Raw genomic sequence first — 13,552 nt, 5'->3', positions numbered from 1 at the left:
AGCCTGCAGGACAGCTTGAATTTCTTTGGTACTTGATTGGGGCTGCTAATCCACCATCCAGACTATTCTTCTTTGCAACCTTTCATCAATTTTTCTCTGCGGTCCACGTCCAGGGAGTTTAGCTACAATGCCATGGGTTGTAAACTTCTTGATTATGATGTGCACCGTGGACAAAGGAACATCAAGATCTCTGGAGATGGACTTGTAAACTTTAGATTGTTGATATTTCTCAGCAATTTGGTTCTCCACTCCTCAGACAGTTCTCTTCTCCTTTTTATGTTCTCCATGCTTAGTGTGTCACATACAGACAGGTGTGATTTTCATATTGCCCACACCTGTTACTTGACACACATGAGTGTGAACGAGCATCACATGCTTGAAACAAAGTTGTTTTTCCAACAAGTTTGTCTGACCCATTTTTGGGGTTTTGTGTGAAATTATGTCCAATTTGACTTTTTTCCTGCTTTTTTTTTTCTATTGTTCCAATACACACAAAGGAAATAAACATGTGTATAACAAAACAGGTGTGATTGCAATAATTTTCTGGAAGAAATATTCACTTCCTGGAACAATTTCAAGGATGCCAACACTTTTCTGCCAAGACTGTATCTTTAGATTAATGTGCGGGTCTGTTGCTCTCGTGCATTGCGATGTTACATGTACACGTGACCAAAGAGTGTGGGTCTCTTTTTTTATGTAGTACAGAGAGGAAACCAAGAAGTCTAGAAATTGAAAAATATCTTCAAATTCTGTTAGATCACATTATTTTCAAGGGAAGTTTCCATCTCTGGCTCCTGCAGATCTATAGAAATCTATCCCGACACTGACCAGTAGGTGGTGCTGTATGTATAACATATAAAGTAACGCTGGCTGCCGCACAGTGGGGATGGGGCTGCAGTCACAGCAGACACAGATCGCAGTGCGGGAGCGCAACATCCATCTAATTACCTGTATATAACTTACCTGCGATTCACAGCAAACTAACAGCACACGGACGTGTCACACGTGTGAATGTAACCTTGCACACGCTCGGCTCTGCCGCCCGCTCTTGCAGCACACGCTTGGCTCTGCCACCCGCTCTTGCAGCACACGCTCGGCTCTGCCGCCCGCTCTTGCAGCACATGCTCGGCTCTGCCGCCCGCTCTTGCAGCACATGCTCGGCTCTGCCGCCCGCTCTTGCAGCACACGCTCGGCTCTGCCGCCCGCTCTTGCAGTACACGCTCGGCTCTGCCGCCCGCTCTTGCATTACATAGTGTTGAGCGAGTATGTTCTGTTCCGAGTACACTCGGGCCGAGCTCCGAGTATTTACAGCTGCTCGGTGATATGGTTGAATCCTCCGTGTGCATGATTTGCAACTGTTTGACAGTTTTATTACATGTGAGGAATGTGTAAGAAATAGACACTCAACACTAGTATCGCATGCTCGGCTCTGCCGCACTCTCTTGTATCGAACGCTCTGCTCTGCTGCTCTTGTATCACACGCTCGGCTCTGCCGCACTCTCTTGTAACGCACGCTCGGCTCTGCCGCACTCTCTTGTATCACACGCTCGGCTCTGCTGCTCTTGTACTGCTCTTGTATCACACGCTCGGCTCTGCCGCTCTTGTATCACATGCTCGGCTCTGCTGCTCTTGTATCGCACGCTCGGATCTGCCGCTCTTGTATCGCACGCTCGGCTCTGCTGTTCTTGTATCGCACGCTCGGCTCTGCTGCGCTTATGACTCGCCCCCTGGGCCGTGGGGCACTCGGGACCGGTCTTCAGGGCAATGCTGGGAGTAGTAGTGGCGACCCGGTCCCGTGGCTCAGGGTGGTCAGACCAGTGGCAGTCTATGATGTGCTGTAGGTAATGTCCGACTACGTCACCCGTGGATTGCGGTCAGGGAGGACCGCCGCTGCAAGGCAGACCGCTGAGGCTGGTGTTGGGGATGCAGCAGGGAATAGTACAACTCCCCACGGGAGGAGTGTTGCCTCAGGGCAGTGTAATAGGATGCTGGGGGTGATGGTGCAGGCGCAGCAGTAACCACAGAGTCCAATAATGCAGTCCAGGGTCTTTTACTGATCTTATGATGGACCCAACAGGAGTACAGGGTAGGAATGGACCTGGGTGTCTGAGGGCATTCAGGCGAGCTCCGCTGGTCAGGGTGAGTGGGTAGGCCTACCGTTCTCTTTCTGCCCTTGCTGACTATCTCCCCCTTTAGTGGTATGATAGCCCACGTCCCTGAGCTTACCGTGTACTACGCCTGTATGGCTTGCGACTCGGGCCTTAGGTACCTGTAGCTTCTCCGTGCTGTACCGATCCCTCTGTGTGGCGGAACCTCCAGGCTTCTTGGCCAAGGGACCTGAAATCCCTCACGGGTTGGTTATCTGCTGCAGGGCTTGCAACCCTGACAGCCTCGGCCCCAGTGTCCAGTATGTAGTTTCTCTCTGCCAGGACCGGCTCTCGTCGCCTCTGTCCCTGGCTTGGTGTTCCTCCTATGCCTCCTGGACTCCTCAGCTGCGGCTGACCTGTCCCTCTCTTCTGGGAACCCTTCTGGATACTTCAGAAGTGGGTCCTGGTCTCTCTAACCCTGCCCTCAGTACCAGTTTTTATAGGGGCAGCCTGCTCCCCCTACTGGCCTGGGATAGGAGGTGCTGCATGCAAATGGTCCATGACAAGAGAACCTCCCTCCTGCTCTCAGACACAGCCTTACAAGTTTGTGGCATCCAGGCCTGGGGTGACACACTTATATCGCACGCTCGGCTCTGCCGCTCTTGTACTGCTCTTGTATCACACGCTCGGCTCTGCTGCTCTTGTATCACACGCTCAGCTCTGCTGTGCTTATATCGCACGCTCGGCTCTGCCGCTCTTGTACTGCTCTTGTATCACACGCTCGGCTCTGCTGCTCTTGTATCACACGCTCAGCTCTGCTGTGCTTATATCGCACGCTCGGCTCTGCCGCTCTTGTACTGCTCTTGTATCGCACGCTCGGCTCTGCTGCTCTTGTATCGCACGCTCGGCTCTGCTGCACACTCTTATATTACACGCTCGGCTCTGCTGCTCTTGTATCACACGCTCGGCTCTGCTGCTCTTGTATCACACGCTCGGCTCTGCTGCTCTTGTATCACACGCTCGGCTCTGCTGCTCTTGTATCACACACTCGGCTCTGTTCTTGTATCGCACGCTCGGCTCTGCTGCGCTTATATCGCACGCTCGGCTCTGCCGCTCTTGTATCACACGCTCGGCTCTGCTGCTCTTGTATCGCACGCTCGCCTCTGCTGCACACTCTTGTATCGCACGCTCGGCTCTGCTGTTCTTGTATCACACGCTCGGCTCTGCTGTTCTTGTATCACACGCTCGGCTCTGCTGTTCTTGTATCACACGCTCGGCTCTGCTGTTCTTGTATCACACGCTCGGCTCTGCTGTTCTTGTATCACACGCTCGGCTCTGCTGCTCTTGTATCACACGCTCGGCTCTGCTGCTCTTGTATCGCACGCTCGGCTCTGCTGCTCTTGTATCGCACGCTCGGCTCTGCCGCTCTTGTACTGCTCTTGTATCACACGCTCGGCCCTGCTGCTCTTGTATCGCACGCTCGGCTCTACTGTTCTTGTATCACACGCTCGGCTCTGCTGCACACTCTTATATTACACGCTCGGCTCTGCTGCTCTTGTATCACACGCTCGGCTCTGCTGCTCTTGTATCGCACGCTCGGCTCTGCTGCACACTGTTATATTACACGCTCGGCTCTGCCGCTCTTGTATCACACGCTCGGCTCTGCCGCTCTTGTATCGCACGCTCGGCTCTGCCGCTCTTGTATCGCACGCTCGGCTCTGCTGCGCTTATATCGCACGCTCGGCTCTGCCGCTCTTGTACTGCTCTTGTATCACACGCTCGGCCCTGCTGCTCTTGTATCGCACGCTCGGCTCTACTGTTCTTGTATCACACGCTCGGCTCTGCTGCACACTCTTATATTACACGCTCGGCTCTGCTGCTCTTGTATCACACGCTCGGCTCTGCTGCTCTTGTATCGCACGCTCGGCTCTGCTGCACACTGTTATATTACACGCTCGGCTCTGCCGCTCTTGTATCACACGCTCGGCTCTGCCGCTCTTGTATCACACGCTCGGCTCTGCCGCTCTTGTATCACACGCTCGGCTCTGCTGCGCTTATATCGCACGCTCGGCTCTGCCGCTCTTGTACTGCTCTTGTATCACACGCTCGGCCCTGCTGCTCTTGTATCGCACGCTCGGCTCTACTGTTCTTGTATCACACGCTCGGCTCTGCTGCACACTCTTATATTACACGCTCGGCTCTGCTGCTCTTGTATCACACGCTCGGCTCTGCTGCTCTTGTATCGCACGCTCGGCTCTGCTGCACACTGTTATATTACACGCTCGGCTCTGCCGCTCTTGTATCGCACGCTCGGCTCTGCCGCTCTTGTACTGCTCTTGTATCGCACGCTTGGCTCTGCTGCACACTCTTATATTACACGCTCAGCTCTGCCGCTCTTGTATCGCACGCTCGGCTCTGCCGCTCTTGTATCGCACGCTCGGCTCTGCCGCTCTTGTATCGCACGCTCGGCTCTGCCGCTCTTGTATCGCACGCTCGGCTCTGCCGCTCTTGTATCGCACGCTCGGCTCTGCCGCTCTTGTATCGCACGCTCGGCTCTGCCGCTCTTGTATCGCACGCTCGGCTCTGCCGCTCTTGTATCGCACGCTCGGCTCTGCCGCTCTTGTATCGCACCCTCGGCTCTTCCGCTCTTGTATCGCACCCTCGGCTCTTCCGCTCTTGTATCGCACGCTCGGCTCTTCCGCACCTGTATCGCACGCTCGGCTCTGTCGCTCTTGTATCGCACGCTCGGCTCTGCCGCACCTGTATCGCACGCTCGGCTCTGTCGCTCTTGTATCGCACGCTCGGCTCTTCCGCTCTTGTATCGCACGCTCGGCTCTGCCGCACCTGTATCGCACGCTCGGCTCTGTCGCTCTTGTATCGCACGCTCGGCTCTGTCGCTCTTGTATCGCACGCTCGGCTCTGCCGCTCTTGTATCGCACGCTCGGCTCTGCCGCTCTTGTATCGCACGCTCGGCTCTGCCGCTCTTGTATCGCACGCTCGGCTCTGCCGCTCTTGTATCGCACGCTCGGCTCTGCCGCTCTTGTATCGCACGCTCGGCTCTGCCGCTCTTGTATCGCACGCTCGGCTCTGCCGCTCTTGTATCGCACGCTCGGCTCTGCCGTTCTTGTATCGCACGCTCGGCTCTGCCGTTCTTGTATCGCACGCTCGGCTCTGTCGCTCTTGTATCGCACGCTCGGCTCTGCCGCTCTTGTATCGCACGCTCGGCTCTGCCGCTCTTGTATCGCACGCTCGGCTCTGCCGCACCTGTATCGCACGCTCGGCTCTGTCGCTCTTGTATCGCACGCTCGGCTCTGCCGCTCTTGTATCGCACGCTCGGCTCTGTCGCTCTTGTATCGCACGCTCGGCTCTTCCGCTCTTGTATCGCACGCTCGGCTCTGTCGCTCTTGTATCGCACGCTCGGCTCTGTCGCTCTTGTATCGCACGCTCGGCTCTGCCGCACCTGTATCGCACGCTCGGCTCTGTCGCTCTTGTATCGCACGCTCGGCTCTGTCGCTCTTGTATCGCACGCTCGGCTCTGCCGCTCTTGTATCGCACGCTCGGCTCTGCCGCTCTTGTATCGCACGCTCGGCTCTGTCGCTCTTGTATCGCACGCTCGGCTCTGTCGCTCTTGTATCGCACGCTCGGCTCTGTCGCTCTTGTATCGCACGCTCGGCTCTGTCGCTCTTGTATCGCACGCTCGGCTCTGCCGCACCTGTATCGCACGCTCGGCTCTGTCGCTCTTGTATCGCACGCTCGGCTCTGTCGCTCTTGTATCGCACGCTCGGCTCTGCCGCTCTTGTATCGCACGCTCGGCTCTGCCGCTCTTGTATCGCACGCTCGGCTCTGCCGTTCTTGTATCGCACGCTCGGCTCTGCCGTTCTTGTATCGCACGCTCGGCTCTGTCGCTCTTGTATCGCACGCTCGGCTCTGTCGCTCTTGTATCGCACGCTCGGCTCTGTCGCTCTTGTATCGCACGCTCGGCTCTGCCGCTCTTGTATCGCACGCTCGGCTCTGCCGTTCTTGTATCGCACGCTCGGCTCTGCCGTTCTTGTATCGCACGCTCGGCTCTGTCGCTCTTGTATCGCACGCTCGGCTCTGTCGCTCTTGTATCGCACGCTCGGCTCTGTCGCTCTTGTATCGCACGCTCGGCTCTGTCGCTCTTGTATCGCACGCTCGGCTCTTCCGTTCTTGTATCGCACGCTCGGCTCTGTCGCTCTTGTATCGCACGCTCGGCTCTGCCGTTCTTGTATCGCACGCTCGGCTCTGCCGCTCTTGTATCGCACGCTCGGCTCTGTCGCTCTTGTATCGCACGCTCGGCTCTGTCGCTCTTGTATCGCACGCTCGGCTCTGTCGCTCTTGTATCGCACGCTCGGCTCTGCCGCTCTTGTATCGCACGCTCGGCTCTGTCGCTCTTGTATCGCACGCTCGGCTCTGTCGCTCTTGTATCGCACGCTCGGCTCTGCCGCTCTTGTATCGCACGCTCGGCTCTGCCGCACCTGTATCGCACGCTCGGCTCTGTCGCTCTTGTATCGCACGCTCGGCTCTAGCAGCAGCTCAGGGTCTGGCTCCTCCCACTCACATGACTGGTCACATGATCATGACATCATCACAGGTCCTTTAGCGCATAGCATGTAGTGTGGATCATGGCTAAGGCCGGGCAGCAGATCCGAGCGGCTGCAGACGATCGGCCGCGGCCCCGCAATGTGTCCCGGGAGGAGGCCCTGCAGCTGGAGGGCTACAGACACGCCTGCCACGTCATGCTCTACGCCCCCTCCTCCGCCAAGCTCTTTGACCGGGTCCCCATCCGATACGTTGTACTGGTGAGATACTGGGTCCGGCCATGTCCTCAGGGCGCTGCTGGGCGGCTATTCTTACCATATACACTCCGGCATAAAGCTCTGGTCACACCATGCGACAAATCCGCGGTTTTATGCCAGTTTCGTGTCGCCAAAGATTATAAACCTTTTTTTTTTTGTTCCTCCATTATGTTTTTAGGAGAAAACGTTATAATTTTGAATGACCGTCGCCTTTTATCTCTCTATATAACGGCTGAGCGGAAAAAAAAGAACCCAAATGGGGCGACATTGGGAGAGAAAATTAAATCGCAAGTCTGACAGTTGTATTTCTTAGGTTTTGTGTTTGTCACGTTCACTTTGCTGGACAAGTGACCTTTGATGTAGGGGGCAGAACGGGAGCGCCGGTCCCACCTCTATACAGCTAGTGCTAGGGGGCAGAACGGGAGCGCCGGTCCCACCTCTGTACAGCTAGTGCTAGGGGGCACAACGGGAGCGCCGGTCCCACCTCTGTACAGCTAGTGCTAGGGGGCAGAACGGGAGCGCCGGTCCCACCTCTGTACAGCTAGTGCTAGGGGGCACAACGGGAGCGCCGGTCCCACCTCTATACAGCTAGTGCTAGGGGGCAGAACGGGAGCGCCGGTCCCACCTCTATACAGCTAGTGCTAGGGGGCAGAACGGGAGCGCCGATCCCACCTCTATACAGCTAGTGCTAGGGGGCAGAACGGGAGCGCCGATCCCACCTCTATACAGCTAGTGCTAGGGGGCAGAACGGGAGCGCCGATCCCACCTCTATACAGCTAGTGCTAGGGGGCAGAACGGGAGCGCCGATCCCACCTCTGTACAGCTAGTGCTAGGGGGCAGAACGGGAGCGCCGGTCCCACCTCTGTACAGCTAGTGCTAGGGGGCAGAACGGGAGCGCTGGTCCCACCTCTGTACAGCTAGTGCTAGGGGGCAGAACGGGAGCGCCGGTCCCACCTCTGTACAGCTAGTGCTAGGGGGCAGAACGGGAGCGCCGGTCCCACCTCTGTACAGCTAGTGCTAGGGGGCTGAACGGGATCGCCGGTCCCACCTCTGTACAGCTAGTGCTAGGGGGCAGAACGGGATCGCCGGTCCCACCTCTGTACAGCTAGTGCTAGGGGGCAGAACGGGATCGCCGGTCCCACCTCTGTACAGCTAGTGCTAGGGGGCAGAACGGGATCGCTGGTCCCACCTCTATACAGCTAGTGCTAGGGGGCAGAATGGGAGCGCCGGTCCCACCTCTATACAGCTAGTGCTAGGGGGCAGAACGGGAGCGCCGGTCCCACCTCTATACAGCTAGTGCTAGGGGGCAGAACGGGAGCGCCGGTCCCACCTCTATACAGCTAGTGCTAGGGGGCAGAACGGGAGCGCCGGTCCCACCTCTATACAGCTAGTGCCGAATTTAAAAAAAAAAAAAACATGAAAATTAGTGTTTTTTTATTGCAGCATGAGCCGTCGTTTCATTGATGCCATGTTGCGCTCCATAATTTTTTCTGATATATATTTTATTGGGTGGGACTGTGACTTGATAAAAAGTCTGTTCGCCTTCAGTAGACCCTCGACTACTCACCTGCTCCATCTGGGGGAACGATGGTTGTCAGAGGTGACTGCTCTCTCCCTTCGGGATCTAAATGTTGCTCTCGGGTGCTGGCTGTATAACACAGCCAGCACCCATATAACTCCTGAGCTCACTCCATACTCCGTAGTGATGTCCCACATCTACAAGGAGTTAAAGGGGGGATTTGTAATATTAGGGTTAGGGTGAAGAAGTGGATGTCTACAGGGACCTGCATCAATTGCAAGAACTAGGGTCCTAAAGTCCCTTGTGTGAATGAAGTGTTACTGAGCATGTGCAGCAGAGGACACACATGCTCAGTAACAGTTTCTCCACTAGGACCCTCTGCCCTTTATGATATATTTATGGGACAGTCCTTTTAAGCATACAAAGCTTCTGGAAAGCCCCATTATTTTATCACTTGACCCTTTGTGACTCTTCCCTTTTTCCCCTCTATCTTCACAGATGATGATGCGTTTTGATGGACGTTTTGGTTTCCCTGGTGGTTTTGTGGATGCGCGAGACGTTTCTCTGGAAGAAGGCCTCAACCGGGAGCTGACGGAGGAACTCGGCTCCATCTTCGACACTTTGAAAGTGACCGACAAAGATTATCGTAGTTCACAGGCCCGAGAGCTCCCGCAGAAAGGGGTCACGCACTTCTTCGCCAAGGAACTGAAGCTGGAGGAAATGGAGGCCATCGAGAGAGAAGGTGCATGTGCCAAAGATCATGGGCTTGAGGTGAGACGGGCATTACTGTAAAGTGTTGTAGCGGATTAGAAAAACATGGCCGCTTTCTTCTAGAAACAGCGCCACACCTGTCTATGGGTTGTGTCTGGTATTGCTGCTCATCTCTATGGAAGTAAATAGAGCTGAGCTGCAACACCGCACACAGCCTGTGGACAAGTGCACTGCTGCTTTTGGAAGAAAGGACAGCAGCCATGCTTTTTTCTACTCCTGTACAATTCCTTTAAAATTCCTGGGTTTAAAGAATTTATGTGACCGTTATAATGGTATATTCCTATGTAACAAAAGGGGCATACGGGCCCCGTCAGCCACCAGAGCTTGGGTGCCACTACCTCTGTACCCCTTAGTGCTCTGCTTCTCCAGTAAGGTATTCGGGTATTGGAAGGACAGAATATTTATAAATACCTGGCCCCATTATAATGGAGGGTTCATTCCTACTAATACAATCCATCAGTGCCCATGCAAAAACATGGAGACTTCCCTCGTCTGTCCCTCGATCAGGCATGTTGGATTTCAACATGCCCAATCCTATTATAGCCTAGCTTGCATTTAATAGGGGTGGTGGTTGAAGAACACCTTCCAGATGAATGAGTTATGTATGGTGTACCCCCCCCCCCAGGGTTTTTTTCCCCCATTATGTAATGGCAGCAGCCAGCCTAGCATTCCACACTGATCAGCTGTGACCGGAGAGTGATATTTGCCGCCTTTGTGATCCTGGGTAATATTTGTGTTTGCTTTCCCACAGGTGATGGGTCTGGTCCGTGTCCCCCTGTACACTTTACGGGATGGATTTGGAGGTCTTCCAGCCTTTCTCTCCAACAACTTTATTGGGAATTCGAAGAGCCAGCTCCTGTATGGGCTGCGGAGCCTGCGGCTGCTGCGGGAGGACCAGATACAAGATGCAATGTGGAGCAGTCAGAACTCTTAGTGATGGTCTCGTCACATTACCCAATGATTAGTTTACAGTCCTAGAAGATGTCAGATTCTCGATCTCCCGAATATCTCCAGTGTACGGCTATCAGCAATGCAGATTATGAGTTGCCCAGAAATTCTTAAAAATTACATACATTTCAGTTCTGATTGTCAGGGGGGTTAAAGTTAGAAAAAAAAAGTTTTTATTTTATTTAACTTTTTTTCCGCAAATAGATTTAATAATTGAGCAAAAAAAGATTCACAGGATCCAGGTCCAGTGGCCAAGTCCATAGCCACTGGACCAGACCTCTCAGAGCCTCCTCCTACCTGCGGCATCCCGAGCGCCTCTTCTGACCAGTAGGCTCTGCAACATCATTACATCGCCTCGTGCCTAAAACTCAGAAGAGGTGCTGGGGATGCCAGTAGGAGGGTCACAGGGCTCTGGTTCGGAGACCATGCACTACTGACATGGCCACTAGATCAGGGTCCGGCAGATTTTAGAGTCTGGTATTGCAATTCAGTCTCATTGGCATTGAATGGAACTGAGCTGTAATACTAGTTGTAGCCTTTGGAAAAGAGTGGCGCCGTTTCTTTGTTAAAAGCCCATTATTATTTTTTTAGACTTAAAAGACAATTATGCAAAATCTGTTTTAATTTAAGCAGATTTATTTTTTATATTAAATTTTATGTTTTGTCGTTTCAATGTGGAGATGTTTATAAGTGGGGGGCTCTTAAAGTCTTAAAGGGGTTGTCTGGTGGGTAGTTGTCTCTGAATGGACAGAAAAAAAATGTCAATATTAGTCTCATTAGACTCCCACTCTGATGCTGCCGGGGTCAGCGATAATATTCACTAGTGAAGAGCTGCAGCAGGTCACAAAGTCCTAAGAGGAGACTTCAGGGATACAGCAGAAAAAGAGGACCAGGGACTGGGGAGATGAGCACTGCTTCTGTAAAAAAATATATATACCCACTGTTCATCCCCTTTAATATAGACCCCCACAAATGATGTCACATGATTGATCACACAACCTTTATTCTTTATGCCAGTAGCTATATGCCATGAAATTATTCCACTGACAATAGCTGACCTAATGGGCGGGTAAATGGCCACTCGAATGCATCCATAGGTGCGCCCGTCGCCCTTATCATCAGTGGTTGTCTTCGTGACTGCAGAAATGTGTCTCTCTGCTTTTCGTTAACCCTTTATGGGCATCTTCTAAATGCCCCCCCTTAACATGTCAGGTACCCCTCTTATTAGAAAGCATTGGCAATGCTGATATCCTCTTTGTTTTTGGAGAACATCCCACCATGTATAGTCGGTGTAAGACGATGACTTTTGTGAGTTTGCGCTTTAAATAAATATCGGCAAAAATTAAGAATTTTTTCAATGAGATTTAATTTGTGTTTTTTATTGCGGACATCGGCCTATGTGTAAAGTGACGGATATCCAGAGCTAATAAAACCTCTCCTCTCTTATCTGTGGCATTACATCTGTCGTTTCTAAAAGCAATTTCCTAATTTTTATATTCTTTTTAATATGTTTTACTTTTCCAATCAGTGAGCTACTATCAGTGATTGGCTGCAGCGGTCAAATGATTGATTGAGTGTGACATTGATGCCACAGAACTTGTGGATACCACTGGGATGGAGTCTGAGTAATAATTATTTTATAATTTTTAACACATTTTCAGCTCTTATTTATTTATTTTTTCTGGATAATTCTTTTTAAAACACAAATGTTAAAAATGTACAGAATACTTCATTATACCAGTATTAAAAACAAAACAACATATTTTTGCAATTGGGTTCCATTCAAAGTTTTGGTTTTACCAGCTATTTGTTTTCAACTTTGACGTGGTCTGTGGTTATAAATCAGAATGAGCTCACTGATGGATTCTTGGTTAACTCATTTGTCATCAGCAATAGACAGTGCAACATAGAGGCTATAGAAGGCAAACGGTATGAATATTGTAACGCAGCCCAATCACAAAAAAATATTTTTTGCCAAAAATACAGGAATTTATGTAAGAAAAAGTCTCAAAGCTGAAGCCACTGGGACTCTGTTAACCAAGGGCCTGAATAAACCTGGACCTGCCCCGTGGATTACACCTTCTGATGTCTCTGTGACCTGTCAAAACTTTACTAAAAGCGTAATTATAGTACTCTCTCTTAAAGGACATGTATGAGATTGAAAAACTGACAGCTTTGTTCTAGAGCGCCCCTCTATACACAGTATAAGCCCCCACATGGACCCCCTCTATACACAGTATAGGCCCCCATCTGTACAGTACATGTGGGGCTTATACTGTGTATAGAGGGGGGGGGGCATGGGGCTTATACTGTATCTAGGGGTGCCCTATACTGTGTATAGAGGGGGGGCCCATGTGGGGGCTTATACTGTGTATAGAGGTGGGCCCATGTGGGGGCTTATACTTTCTATAGAGGGGGTCCTAGGCCCCCCTCTATGCACAGTATAAGTCCCACATAGGCCCCCCTCTATACACAGTATAAGCCCTACATAGGCCCCCCCTCTATACACAGTATAAGCCCTACATAGGCCCTGTATACAGTATATGTGGGGCTTATACTGTATAGAGGGAGGCCCATGTGGGACTTATACTGTATATAGAAGGGGGCCTATGTGGGGGTTTCTATAGTATAAGGGGGGTCAGCATACGTAATTCTGTGCAATATTAAGTGATAATTAATATTAGTCTGAAATAATGAATATGTTAATATTCATATTGAGCAGAATTAATTTCAGCTTCTTGGTTCGGCCTCCACAACAGTCACGGTCTCTCATGTGACCCCTCAGGAAAATTGCCCACCCCTGCTCTAATGGACGACTAAATTAAGCAGTATACTCCTTTTGGCAGCTGGGTCATTTTTCTGCAGATGCTATTTTCTGCCAGTAGATGGCGACCTACATATAGTAGAAAGTTGGAAACTGCATGTATGTGAATGGCAACGTACAGCTGGATATGGATGACGTAGAGGACATCGTCCATGAGCAAAAGGGTTGGCTTGTCATGTTCGCAGAAGGTGCACAGATCGCCCATTGCCTTATGAGGCTGTTGAGCTCGGGTCAGGAGCCCGGAGTCCGCTCTGGAAATGGCGATTCATACACGGACCATAAAAAATGGGGAGGTGTGAAGGCACAACATGAGATGACCAGTCTCATCTCTCCTGAACGGTGGGAGGAAAACCACACAACCTTTATATAGATGTTGTCCTTGGTCAGATTTGAACCCAAGACCTTAGTATTGCAAGACGACAGTGCTAACCACTGAGCCAGTTCACTGCCGCACTGTATCACAACGGATCAGGCCAGCGGCCAGAGCCATAACATGTATGAAAAAAAAGTAATGCAGCCCCCAAACGTAGAAATGATACAGAGGGCCCTATTCCAAGAATAGTATATGGACCCCCTGCGCTCAGTA

General features: G+C 51.9%; 1 protein-coding gene across 1 annotated transcript; it reads left to right on the top strand.

Annotated features, from left to right (window-relative positions):
• The first annotated feature begins 6,665 nt into the window (after positions 1-6,665).
• Positions 6,666-11,588, top strand: LOC141154233 (U8 snoRNA-decapping enzyme-like). The gene is made up of 3 exons (XM_073639833.1): positions 6,666-6,907; positions 8,922-9,194; positions 9,946-11,588. Exons 1-3 carry the CDS (start codon positions 6,731-6,733, stop codon positions 10,126-10,128), a joined length of 633 nt encoding a protein of 210 aa, XP_073495934.1. The 5' UTR covers positions 6,666-6,730; the 3' UTR covers positions 10,129-11,588.
• The last annotated feature ends 1,964 nt before the right edge of the window (positions 11,589-13,552 follow it).

This window comes from Phyllobates terribilis, unplaced genomic scaffold, assembly GCF_046119375.1.
Source record: "Phyllobates terribilis strain yellow unplaced genomic scaffold, ASM4611937v1 Scaffold_7__3_contigs__length_470593459, whole genome shotgun sequence".
NCBI classification, from domain to species: Eukaryota; Metazoa; Chordata; class Amphibia; order Anura; family Dendrobatidae; genus Phyllobates; species Phyllobates terribilis.
Note: the sequence above shows the minus strand (reverse complement) of the source record. Positions and strands in the feature narration are given on the sequence as shown.